The 13,996-nt window shown below is 47.2% G+C and overlaps 1 protein-coding gene across 3 annotated transcripts in view; it reads left to right on the forward strand.

Annotated features, from left to right (window-relative positions):
- The window catches only part of SLC16A1 (solute carrier family 16 member 1), a 97,117-nt gene that overhangs the window by 57,023 nt on the left and 26,098 nt on the right, over positions 1-13,996 (forward strand). For all 3 annotated transcript variants that reach the window (XM_053245130.1, XM_053245131.1, XM_053245132.1), the window contains exon 2: positions 1,558-1,814. In XM_053245130.1, coding sequence (XP_053101105.1) covers positions 1,598-1,814 — 217 coding nt within the window. In that variant the 5' untranslated portion in view covers positions 1,558-1,597. The remainder of the gene's footprint in view (positions 1-1,557; positions 1,815-13,996) is intronic.

Consider the following 13,996-nt stretch of genomic DNA (forward strand, 5'->3'; position numbering starts at 1 on the left):
TTAGCATGAATCATGAGAAGCTTTGCATGGGAAACGTTAGTTTTAAAATACTACCCCTTCCTGCCTGTTGCTCTTTCAGAATGCTGCATACAATTCTGATCCTGCATGATATAGAGCAGGCCTGCTCAGTTTATGACCCCCAACTGTTTGGGGACTACAACCCACATAATCCCCAGCCATAGTGGCCAATAACCAGGGATGATGGGAGTTGTAGGCCAACATTTGTAGGAGGGCCGAAGTTGAGCAGCCCTGATATAGAGTAATATATAATTCTCAGATCCCAGATGCATTTTGGCCTTTGCTTCTCAGAATACCTGTAGGCATTTGGTCCTGCAGGAGTTCAGTCATGTGACCCTCAGGGACATTTAGAGCCCAGAAAATAACAAGGTTCTTCTCTTTCTAGTCTTGATAATCTTGACTGCAGGAAGACTTCCTAATTTCAGATACAGTATTGGTGGTTATTTAAGGAAAATAAGAACCATCAATACTTCATAAGTGCAGAGCTGCACAACTTTGACCTGCCAACTGTTGGACTAAAACACCCATCATCCCCTGACTATTGGTCACAGTTGTGCCAGTCCTGCACTAGTAAATGAAAGGTAAATCCCCCCCTTCCTAATGTTCAGCTGGCAAAATATCAGGCATGCCAAGATACCTCGGGTTGCAGCAGCAGCAGCTTGGAGGTCTATCTCTTGTTTGCTATAGCTACGAAATGTAAAAGTATAAATGTCTCGTTCTGTTTTTTAAAGGGGAAAACTTTTTGTGCAAAGCTGTATGTAGTTCATCTAGTGTTTTTAAAACAGTAAAATTAAATAAGATACAAAAATAAGTATTTAATTTCCCCCTAAAGTTTCCACTTATTTCAGGGGGTGGGGGTGGGGTGGATGGAAATTCCCCCCACTCCACATGGCTTTAACATTTCCAGAAAATTTTCATTTCTAATACCTGAATACCTATGTGCCTAATCCATCTTATTTCTAGTTGCTCAGGACACCTAAGGTAGCTTGTCCTATAATAGGTAAATGACTGGATTTTTCTTGAACTCTGCTAGTTTTAAATCATTGGTAGTCATATAGTACAGTCTTGAAATTTTCAGATCCAACCTTGATATCAGATCATACATTAGAAGCTTTCAGTATGAATTTGTCATGCTCTTCAGGAAACTGCATTTAAACTTTGTTTAAAAACAAACAGCACTGAGGTTTGAAATCGGTACGGTGTGCTTCTGAACAGCAGCAGCAGCACATCTATGCAGCCTTTCCATCATTTTTGAAAAAGACTGAAAGGACATAAGATTCTTGCTTGATTAAGCCCAAGGCCTATCTAGTCCAGTATCCTGCTTCTCACTTATTTTCACAAAGATGCCTCTGGGAAGCCCACAACCAGGAGATGAAGGTGTGCTTCTCTTCTGCTGTTGCTTCTGCAGCTGATGTTCCGAGGTATCATGCCTCTGAACCTTGATGGTTATAGCCATTGATTGACTTGTTCTCCATGAATTTCTCTAGGGCCTGAAGATAATTCAGCAGTCCTAACTATAATGTTCTGTTTTCTTTGCAGATTTTTGATACCTGTTTGAATTACTACCCCTTCAGTCAACATGCCACCAGCAATTGGAGGCCCTGCGGGATATACCCCACCAGAAGGAGGATGGGGCTGGGCTGTAGTTGTTGGTGCCTTTATCTCTATTGGCTTCTCCTATGCATTCCCAAAATCCATTACAGTATTCTTCAAAGATATAGAGATAATATTTGACGCTTCTAGCAGCAAAGTGTCCTGGATCTCCTCCATTATGTTGGCAGTTATGTATGCAGGAGGTAAGTCAGCAAACTGAATAAACAGCAGTGCTTTTACCATGTGGTAAGTAAAGACTTGCCTGAATTGATGTTTCTAACTTAGTCTCTGCATTAGCTGGAAGACATCATTGAAAGACTTGTTATAGGTACATTTTTGGTTTCCCATGTCAGGGTGGCTCTTTCATGAGGCAAGGTGAGGCAGTTGCCTCAGACAGAAGAGTATTGGCACCAGCAGGGTGGCAAGATGTCCACTGCCACCACAGCACTTCTGTTACATGCTTTGATGAGTGCCTCTCCTCACAGTCCTTGTAGACCTTGAAAGAAGCACAAGGAGAGAAGAGGAGGCTACTGGCAACTTTGCTTCCTCTCTTCCCCCACTCCACAGGTTGGTTTGACCACTATTCAAAGAGCTGGCCCTCACCAGGGGCACTGGGCAAGGCATCATTGGGTAGGGATATGCACAAACCTGGCTTGGTCTGTTTGGTTCAAATTCAAACCAGGGTGGGTAGGTTTGGGTTTGGTTTTGCTTGGAAACCGCCCCCACCCCCCGGGTTCAGTTCCAGTTCGAACCGCTTCTAAAATGTTCTACATAGGGTATAATGAGGACTCAAACTGGCCCATTATTCCCTATGCAGAGCACCTAGGGGCACAAAACTGGGGTGTCACTCACCCACTGAACCCCAAAGCAATTTGCCACTCCTGTGATTTTTAATGATTTTTTTGGAAGATTTTCCTATTTTTGCATTTCTCCCAAAGGGAATAATGAGGATTTAAGGCAGCCCCATCCCTCTCCTTTGGGAGATGCCTGGGTACCCCAAAGTGGGTATTGGGGGCATGGCAGATTGTGTCACAACTCCCCCCAGGCACCTCCAAGCTAGTGAGGTTAGGGTTCCCCCCTCTAGGTTTTTTAGTTTCTCACCTTTTAACTGTCTCTCTCTATCAGAGTAGCTTCTCTGGTTTGTGTGTGTATGTATGTATGTATGTAATAGAGATTCATTGAGAGAACTCATTCTGCCACCAAGAATCCAATTTGTGATTGGACTTGCTGCTATATGAGTTCTCTCAATGAATCCCTATGAAGAACTTTTTATATACATGTGCACACACCAGAGTAGCTAAAGGCCAGAGATGGAAAAAAAATCCTGGAAAAAAACCACACCATAAACCCCACTGGCTTGGAGCAGCCTGCAGGAAGTTGTTGCACAACCTGCAGTGCCCCCAAACCCATTTTGGGGTGCCCAGGCACCCTCCACCTCAAAACCCCATTGTCCCCATGGGAGAAATACAAAAATTGGAAAACAATCTTTAAAAAAAAAAAAATCACCTAAGAGCACAGGAGTGCCTAATTGCTTTGGGGTTCGGGTGGCAGTTGGCACCCATGGGTGCCTACCACCCACTCTGGTTTTGTGCTGTAGCAGGACGTAACACCAACATGGAGTGACACAACTAAAAAGACACCAAGCTGAAAACCAAAAGACTGCCACAGAGACAGACCTGCTGCTGTGCCCGCACAACTGCAAAACCAAGGGAACCAAATCAAACACCACAGACTACAACAGCCACAAACAAGCTAGACCTAGCAACAAGGCAGCACAAGGCAGTAAAACCAAACTGGCATGCAAACTTCAAAGAAAGAGGGGCAAGGCAAAAACACACCACCACACTGAAGGAGAACTTAAAGTAACACATACACCTTGTTCTTCTGCTCCTCTCTTCATGTGTTTTGCCTGTTGGGAAAAGTGCCTCAGAGGGGTAGATCCATCACATCTTGCTGGAGGCCACACACGGCCCCAGGTACCTGGTGGCATCAGACCACATAGTCATCATTGGCATGCATGCGTGTTTGCTTGGTGTGTGTGCTGCTTGTTAGGCTCGAAAGAGGGGAAAGAGAGTGGGGCTCTTAAAAAATTAAAGGGATAGGAAAGTCTGGCTCAGAGGTGGGTCAATGGATGCCGCACACAACATGGTGTGGCAGAAGACTGCTTATTCATCATTGCCGGTGCATGCGTGTCTGGTGCATGTGTGCGTGTCAGCAGAACTAAACTGGAGAGGGAAAAGGGGGGGGGGGCTTAAATAAACAGACTTAACAAATACATATATACAGAAGTATATATAAAAATCCATCCATACAGCAGCTATGCAGTATTATTTACACACCAACTATTTACACAAACCAAACCAAAAACACTATCTATGCAAAGGAAAGAAAAAACTTCTACTATTTACAATCTACACAGTGCCACACTGGCACAACTGCCTAGTGTCTGTGTGTGCACCCACGCTCCTCCCCCCCCCTGCCCCCAGTGCTGTGGTCAGGTGGAAGCAGGGGTTAGTTCAGCATTTGGTTACACCAGTGGGGGAGTGTCCAGTTGTCATGTCACAGCACTAGCAAGCATGCTGTGACATGGCATGACTGAAGAAGGAAGGGATGAGCAGAAGTTGTTGCTGAGCAGGTGATCCAGTCACTCGCTTAGCTCAATGTCCACCTTGGGGTAGCCCAGCAGGGGGAGGTTGATCTTTAGGAAGACAAACTGCTTGACCAAGCCAGGGTCCAATCGGGACCAAGCGGGTATTACCACATCGTCATCACGTGAAAACACCTGCTCGCTCTGGACGCTGGTTGGTGGGCAGAAGAGGAGGTGCACAGCAACCACCGCCAGATCCAGCTAGATGTGGTGGGTTGCCCAGAACTGCATGCGGTCCATCTCAGAGGTCTTCCTCCACAGGCTCCTCCAGGTACTGGGCAATGCATTGTGCAGCACTGGTGGGCTTGGTAGGCCAAGCCTCCCGTGAACTGGGCAAGGTGCCAAGGCATACCCCCTTAAACCACTGGGCTGATTTGGCAGGAGGAACTGCCTGCTGTGTTGGCACTGCTGCCCGGGATGCCACACCACTGGATTGGGAAGAAGGGGTGGGAGCTGAAGGGCTGCTCGCACTGCTGCTGCTGGGTGTGGGTCGAGGGGCACACCATCACCACCCTCCTGTTCTCTGCCGGTCCTAATGACCTCCTCTTCCCTAACTCTGTCGACCAGGAGGTCCCTCCACCTGGGTAGGTTATCCATACAAACGGCATTGCTATTGTCACAGAGACAAGCCAGGACATACTCTTCCCTGTCACCCAACTCATCAACCAGCCTGTCGACAACCCCGGTCCTCAGCCTTCCAGCCAGAGCATGCCTTTCTGGCATGATCAGAGAGGTCTGGAATTCACTCATCAGCTTCTCTAGAAGGAGAGCTGCAGGCAGGGCCTGTCTCAGAAGAGTGGTGTCATCACACAAGCACTTCATGGCAAACAGGAAGGGCTCAAGTGCCAACACCATCTCAGACATGAGTTTCCACTCTGTGTTGGATAGGTCGCACACACCCAAGGACTTGTTCCTCACCAGGTCGTCAAGGGCCACCTCCTGCTCCAGCAGGCGCTGGAACAAGAGGTAGGTCGAGTTCCACCAGGTATCTACATCTTTAGGGATGAGATGTTGTGGAAGCCCATGGACATGCTGCTGCTCGCAAAGCAGGCGCCTGGACTTCTCGCTCCATTGGAAGTGGGCTGCAATCTTGCAGGACTTCTCCACAAGCACAGCCATGGCAACAACAGCACTGCCATGGGGTGGCATGTTCCCTGGACGCCTTCACCTCCTTGAGGCCAAGGGCATCCCTGACAGCCAGGTGAAGCGTGTGTGCCATGCAGCAGATGTTAACACACTCCAACACTGACTCTACTACTGCCGTGACATTGGAGCAATTGTCTGTCACAATGAACTCCCTTCTGAGGTGTGGCAATCAGCCTATCAACTCCTCATTTGGGTGGCTGAGTATGGCTGCCACCTCCTCCTTGGTGTGCTTGACATCCAAGGTTTCCATGTGTAAGGCGGCCCACCTGTGCTGAAATGTGGTGTGGGACGTAGTGGAACCAGAGTCCGCACCGGAGGTCCTCGCTCTCTCTGGACCCCACCAGGGAGCAGTCAGGGCCAGGAAAGCAGCGTGCATCCCACTCACACTGTTCCACAGATCAGTGGTGAAATGCACGCTGGTGCTAGCCGGTGTTTCACAAAGCATGGCTGACACGAGCTCCCTGCATCTCGCATACAGGGAAGGGACCACGTTCCGACTGTATGTGGCTCTTGAGGAGATGGTGTTGTCAGGCGCTAGTGCCTGGAGTAGCTGGCGGTAGCCAGCATTCTCAACTAAATGAAATGGTTGGTCGTCAGTGGCCATCATCTCCTCTATGAGGCGGGTGAGGAAATGTGGGTCCATGTGACCAGGGCACTTTTTGCCCAATGACTGTGTCCACCGCTTGCCTGGCAGAGTGCCCTGCTTCATGGAAGCCTTCGCATGGCCTGTGTCAGTTCTAGTCGCAGGCACACTAGACGCACTTGCGCTGCCAGCGGAGTCGAGATCTGGTTGATGCTGTTGCATGTGTCGCCACAGGGAGGTTGTCCCCAGATGCTTATTATCCTCTCCCTGACTGACCTGTGCCCTGCAGTTGATGCAGCGAGTAGTGGTTGGGGCATCTTGAGGGATCTCAAAATGCCACCAAACATCACTGCTCTGGGTGGCTTCCAACGTCCTGGATGCTGTCTTGGGGCCTTTTGGATGAGGGGCTGCTGGTGCTCTCCCACTGCTGTCACCCCCTCCCACCTCCACCCTGTGTGGAAGAAGGGCCTCGCTCCACATCAGCAGCAGACCCAGGGTCCACTCTCTCCACATCAGCAGCAGACCCAGGGGGACCCAGCACTGGACTCTGCCACGACCTAGGCATCATCATGGTGTCCCCACTGAGTGGTGAGAGGAGCATTGGAGGGGCCACAAGAGGGAGGGAAAATCTGACTTCACTGCCAGCTGTCAATCCCCAACCCTCCACCCCCGCCACGGAAGAAGCTTTCCTGGCAGGGTGTAAGCCCCGGTGGTGCACCACCCGATGGACCCATCACTGCTCCAGCACCTGGCTTGGTGGCAGCAGGCTCCTCGGGACAGGAGTGCCTCCACACTACCGCCTTACCTAGGCCAAATAATTCACCGATGTGGACCTGCGGGACCCCATGCCGACATCTTCTCTGCCCCTTATCCTGGCCTCCCACATCAGTTTTGGATCCCTCCCACCTCTGAAGGTTTTTTTAAAAAAACAACTCCTATTTGAGAAAAACCTTATTTAAAACAAGCCTACCCATCCACTCCACCCACAACAATATAATACAATTAAAAAACAAAACAAAACCCCAATGCAATAAAATTCATAATGGGGGGCAACTAAGGAGGAACCTGTAAAAACAAAAAACAACCTGTAAAGGAAAAAAATGGGAAAAACAGAAAATATACCTCTCAACACACAAACCAGAAAGGAGGCCCTCTTTAAGGAAAACTAAAGGGGACAACAAAAAGTAAGCACTTACTCCCTTGTTGTCCTGGAGATCTTCTGCCCCACACACTGGTCAGGAGAAAAAAATAAGGAATGGATTCCAGATCAGTAGTAGGCTGGCACAGTGTGAGCAGGCAGAATGAAAAGCTTTTCAGCTGAACACCCACCCAAACAAGCAAATTAACACTGATTAAATAAATAAAAAGGCTCTTGGGGGAGAAAAATGGTTGTGGGGATGGGGAGGAGGTGAGGGGGAAGGGGAGGACAGGGGAGAGGTGCTACTGGACTCTGGAGCTGGCAGTGTGCTAAGCACAGCAAGAAGAGGGTTAACAGAAAAGCCCCTGCTCCAGAGAAAACAAGGAACCCCCCCCCCAAAAAAAAACCCGGAATAAAATAAAAGACAACTAGCAGTGGCTGCTGAGCTGAGGACTCTCTATTCTCAACTCAGATTTAAAAGCAGCAGCCACTACAGAAGCAAAAAAGGTGGGGGGACAGTGGGGACTGGGAGTTAAGGACATGGGCCAGAGAGAGGCCTGGGCCCCCTGACCCAGGAGAGGGGAGAGAGAGAGACACTCATTCAGGGGGGGAAAACAAACCAGCAGCAGAACAAACACACACAATCACTCCAGGGGTGAAAATGTTTAAAGCGGGTGGGGGAATGGGGGGAAGCAGAAAAACAGACACAACTGAGGGATTGGGAACAAAAACACACAGCAAGTCTGCCAGGCACACTGTCACCACCAGTAGGCAGCAGCAGGCCAGAAGGAAGCAAGGGAAGACTGTTACCAGAGTGATTTTGCTAGGCCAGAGGCTTGGCTTTAATAGGATTTGAAGCTCCCTTCTTTAGGAGCCCCCACCTTTGGCCTCCCCCCTGGCCAATAGGGTGCCAGTTCTCAAGGACTGGCACAGTTCTGGGCCTACCAAAGAGCCAGACTCAGCTGGCCAATCGGGGAAGCAATAGCTCAGCCAATGAAATCAAGCAACACAAGTCTTATAAAATGGACGATAGGAGCTAAATTGGACTCTAGAACCTTCGAACCAGTTCGAACCAAACCTGGCTTGATCGGTTCAAACGCGGACCGGCATTGCTATTGCCAATGCAATGCCCTGTTTGGTCCGAGTTTGAACCTTTGAACCGAATCAGTTCGAATTTCAAATGGTTCAAGTTCAAACCTGTTTGCACATCCCTAGCATTTGATGCGTCGCCTCAGGCACTGAAATACCTGTTCCCACGTGGTGCAATAAATGTGATGATAAATGAAATGGAGGAACAAAAATTGAAGCTACAATGTGCTGCTTTTGCAAAGTTGTAAAAAATATTTTTGGGAAACGATTACTTGCAAAACTCCAAACTTGCAAGCTTTACAGTATGCTTCCCTTGTATCATTGTCTACAAGCTGGTATAGGAAGCTAGCCAAGTAAGTAATTTGCTCCTATGCTAATATCTTTAAGGAGAAGAAGTGGATGCTCAGTCTTGCAAATCACATGAAGATATGACACAGGAGCAAAGAAATAATTGCTCTTCTAAACATTGGCCAACATGCAGTATTATGCAGTACCAGTGTTCCCAATGGAGTACTGGTGCTGCTTTCTGTACTAATGCAGCATGCATGCACATGTAGGGCTGGTGGTCGTGGTCAATCTTTTACATATCTCCTCTGATCCAAAAAGCAGTTTTTGTGATTCTGATCCAGAAGCACTTGTGTACCACAAGTAGGTTCCTGAGAGTCAACCCATGCTAACTTGGCAAAGAGGCACCTTTTAACGTGGTGATTCTCTTTATTTAGCAGGGGGAAAGTAACTGGCCCTATCTACGCTGAGCACAGTACCTCCAGTGACTGTTGCTGGTGTCTATCTGTTGTTTCTTTTTAGATTGTGAGCCCTTTGGGGACAGGGATCCATCTTATTTATTTATTATTTCTCTCTGTAAACTTCCTTGAGCCATTTTTGGAAGGGTGGTATAGAAATCAAATAAATAAATAATAATAATGTAATCCTTGGGGACCTACTTTTAGGTTGCAGGGAGACCTTCCAGGACAGGGGAGAGGTGTGAAAATCATCTCACCCCCCCTTGCAAACAGCAGAATTGTGGTAGTCTACCACGCAGCAGCCTGTCATGAGAAGTGCTGGTGCTTTCTTTGCTTGTCTGCTTGTTGGCCATTGACTTTGTGAACTCCAGCATAAAGAAACTTGGCTTGGTGTAGAGTAGACTAGCTATAGCTTTGTGCACATGCTTCTGTGCTGGGTCATTTTATTTATTTATTTATTTTATTGCTTGATTTATATACTGGCTCTCATAAAACCTATCCCAAGGTGGCTTCTTGCTACTGGAGCTGAATTACATGCTGTGAACTCCACCTCATGATAGTGTGTCCCATATACATTAAAAAAGAAAGTTAATGCACAAGAGTTAGAAACCTCTTCTCCCTTGGTGCTCTCCACAGTGAGGATAGATTACAATTAAACAAGCATTTTATCTGAAAATTAAAGCTATTTCTAATAAGATTAAAACACACAAATTGTTAAGACCAAGCTTACTGAGTGTCAACAATTTTAAATAAGGATATGCTGGACTCAGCTGTATATATTTTGGAGTTAAAGGAAAATCTACTTTTGCTGTAGAATATGATAATTGAGAGAGGCAGGATTGGTCTTATAATTTGCAGGGATGGGGAGAGGATAAATTGAGATTGTTTATGAAAGGCAATATAGAAATGTAACAATAGATAAAATTCAGTTTTTATCCAATAACTCACTATAATTTTTCAAAGTCATAAGAGATGAAACTAATTAGTGTGCAAAAGTATATAATACTACATGTACCAATGTGCAAATTGTATAAAGATTGTATGTGTTTAGTCACAGTGTTTCAGTGACAGTCTCGGTGGTAAGGTAAGGGGCCTTTCTAAAACAAAGGACTCCGTACAGAAATTAAGAAGCTGACAAAATAATTAATATTCTGCTTGAATTAAAAATTTAATTTAATTTAATTTAATTTAATTTAATTTAATTTAATTTTGATTCTACTTGAATTCAAGTCCAGCCAGTCCATAAGCTTTGAAACAAAGTCCTAATTATTTCATCCTAGGCCCCCACAAAAGACCAAATCTGAAGGCTTACTTTTCTAAAACAGTGTGAGGCAATCAAAGGATATAGTGTTCAGTTCTGTGTTTAAAGCAAACTAACTTAACCTGCACAGAGCATCTGCACTCTAGTACTTGATTTCTCCCCTCAGCTACTGCCACAGCCCCCCTCACTTCAGAGATCTCTCCACTCTCACCTGAGCCACACTCCTGCTCCTCCTTTGCTCCATCCCACTCACCCCTCTTGGTCACAGCTGCAGAGTTGCTGGCGTATAATGGCCAAGCTGCAGCCCCCTATCCCCAGAGACCTCCCCACCCATGCCCCACTCCTGCTCCTCCCTACAGGAGCAGCAGCGGTTGACTGGGCCCCTCCTTGCTGCTGCCACCACCATGGCCGCTCATTCCCCTCAGGCCCTTCCCTTGCCCTTCCTTCCTTCCTTCCTTCCTTCCTTCCTTCCTTCCTTCCTTCCTTCCTTCCTTCCTTCTCTCTCTCTCTTCTCTACTCGCTCTTCCTCTCTGTCTTCCCCCCCCTTCTCTCTCTCTCTCGCTCACTCTCCCTTCTGGAGTTGTTCATCTTGTTTCCTAATTCACACAATGGCAGCCTCCTTATCCTGAAGGAGCTCTTTCCTCCCTCACGACCCCTCTCTTCGCAGACCCCTGCCCACTATCATTTTATAGAGAGAGATTCTTCTCTCCTCTACAATCAAGAACAGTTGCATTCCAACTGATCTTCACCATCAGAGGTTCCTCCTTCCTATATGCATATGGAATCCCCACTGCCCAATCACCACGGTGCTTCTGCTCGCGAACTCTTGCAAGAGCTGCCACACACGGGATTAACCATGTGTATGCCTTAGAGAATTATATAGAGAGAAGATGATTGTCGCTTTTCTTCAGCCAGTTTCCCATTAAGGCAGGACTTCTTGTGGTCAGCTGTATTGTTGGCTTTAACACTAGGGAAATGTTGGGCTAGGGTCTAACCAGGCATCCACAAGTCCACTTGCCAGTGGCAAGTGCCCCCAGTCCTCTGGAGAGCAGGACATCCAGCACCACACAGATCTCCTCACTAGAGGTCTCATTTCCACTGCCATTTTTGAGAAGGAAGGAAATGGCAGGGATCCTTTCTGAGCAGTAGGAGTGGGCTCCCACTGTTTCTTAAAATCTCCATATCCCAGTGTAAAGGACAGAAGACTCACTTCTCTCCTGAGCCCTATGTCTGTATATAACCTTCCCTTTTTGGGAAAGGTGATAGAGCGTGTGGTGGCGTCCCAGCTGCAGAGCGTCTTGGATGATACGGATTATCTGGACCCTTTTCAATCTGGCTTCCGCCCCAGGTATGGGACTGAGACTGCCTTGGTCGCTCTAGTGGATGACCTACGCCGGGAACTAGACAGGGAGAGTGCGTCCCTGTTGGTTCTGCTGGACCTCTCGGCGGCGTTCGATACCATCGACCATGGTATCCTTCTAGGCCGCCTCTCGAGTGTGGGAATCGGAGGCACTGCGTTGCAGTGGTTCTGTTCCTTTCTTGGGAGGAGGGCCCAGAAGGTGGTACTGGGGGACTACTGCTCGGCCCCGTGGCCGTTGGCCTGTGGGGTCCCGCAGGGTTCAGTCTTGTCCCTCATGCTGTTTAACATCTACATGAAGCCGCTGGGAGAAGTCATCCGGGGACTTGGACTGAGTTGTCAGCAATATGCAGATGACACTCAGCTCTATCTCTCCTTGTCATCTGATCCTAGGGAGGTGGTGGATGTCTTGAATCAGGGGCTGAAGGCCGTGATGGGTTGGATGTGGGCTAATAAACTGAAATTGAATCCGGATAAGACGGAGGTACTGTTGGTCAGTAGGAGAGCCAATCGGGATGAGGAGATTTTATCGGTTCTGGATGGGGTTGCACTCCCCTTGAAGGAGCAAGTACGCAGCTTGGGGGTACTACTGGACCCGGCTCTGCTTTTGGAAGCTCAGGTGGAGGCGGTGGCCAGGGGTGCCTTTGCACGGCTTTGGCTAGTGCGCCAGCTGCGTCCCTTTCTCGAGAAGGCAGATCTGGCCACGGTTACCCATGCCTTAGTCACGTCGCGGCTGGATTACTGTAACGCGCTCTACGTGGGGCTGCCCTTGAAGAATATCCGGAAACTGCAGCTAGTGCAAAACGCGGCAGCGAGGGTTTTATCCGGAGCTGCCCGTTGGGAGCACATCACCCCCATTTTGAAAGAGTTGCACTGGCTGCCGGTTCGTTTCCGGGTCCAATTCTAGGTGCTGGTTTTGACCTTTAAAGCCCTTAACGGTTTGGGCCCGGGGTATTTGAGGGACCACCTGCTCCCAAGGGTTGCTGCCCGCTTGACGAGGACATCTGGGGTGGGGGGGGTCCTGCTCCGGGTGCTGACAATGAGAGAGGCTCGGCTGTCATGCACTCGGGACAGGGCCTTCTCTGTTGCTGCTCCCAGACTTTGGAATGCTCTCCCAGTGGCCATTCGCTCCTCAGACTCCATCACGGCTTTTAGAAAGCTTGTAAAAACTTGGCTTTTTACCCAGGCTTTTACATAATCGTTTTTACTGCTGCTTCTGTGTGTTTTTATCTGTTGTATTGTTTTTATGCCTGTATTTTATGTTTTTTATATTTTTTAGCTTGATGTTTTTATTGCCTATTTTACTGTATATTTTAACTTTTGTGAACCGCCTTGGGGTTCGAAAGGCGGTATATACGAAAGGCGGTATATAAATGTAACAATCAATCAATCAATCAATAAAATGTCTGTGTGCCAGAAAAAGATCTGAGGGAAGAGAGGGGATTGGTGGCAACTACAAATAATGTCTGGCTAGTAGGCTAGGCCTACACTTGTGGGTCCAACAGTGGAACTATTGACACTCCTGAAAATCATCTGTATTCCACAAAACTGCGTAGCACACTGTGCTCCTTAAAGCTTTAGACCTTTTTTTTTTCTTTGCATCACCTCTTCCCAGATTATTCTGTTCCACTCTTTCCTTCCTCAGTTCTCAAAGATACAAGAATTGGTTAATGGGAGAAAGGGAAGAGACACCAGTGTTCAAAGCAAAGCAGTCTGTAATTGGGAAGAACTGAGTTGCAATCCTTTATTCACTGCCTCAAATGCCCTCCATACTAAATCTCCAGGCAGTCATCCTGGTCAAAGGAGGTAATGGTGCCACCCCCTGCCTCAGCACACAAACAATCCTGTTCTTCCTCATGACTCCTATTCCTAGACATCCTACCTGTATCCTTCCCTGCCTCTTCTTCCAGGTCTTTTTGTCATTGCGCTGGATTCTATAAAAAGTTACATGCAATTGAAATATTATGCATACTGTACAGTTTCCTAATTTACAGTGTAGAGTTTGAGCTGATTTAGTATAGAGTGTTGCCTGACCCTGGATCTGGTCTTATTTGGAGAAAGCATTAATTAACTGGGAAGACCTGAAAACTACTGTCAGTAAAGCTGATACATGAAAGGAAACAAAAGAGGGCATTTCAAAGTAAACATAGTCTGTTGATGGCTCAGTGTGTTTAGAGTCCAAAGGCTCTCTTTTGGGGGACAACTAGGAAATATATATATATATATATATATATTCCACTTTATTATTGTATTGCATTGTATTAAAACAAATTCCAATACAGTTGTTATCTTTTAAAATGCTAAAATGGCTGACGAATCAACATATTGTACGTGACTTATTTACAAAAGTAAATAATATGATATAGTCTAAAATGGGACAAACTAAAGAGTATAAACAGCTTCAAAGTAAGGAAAGCCTTA

Source organism: Hemicordylus capensis, chromosome 4 (assembly GCF_027244095.1).
Source record: "Hemicordylus capensis ecotype Gifberg chromosome 4, rHemCap1.1.pri, whole genome shotgun sequence".
NCBI lineage: Eukaryota > Metazoa > Chordata > Lepidosauria > Squamata > Cordylidae > Hemicordylus > Hemicordylus capensis.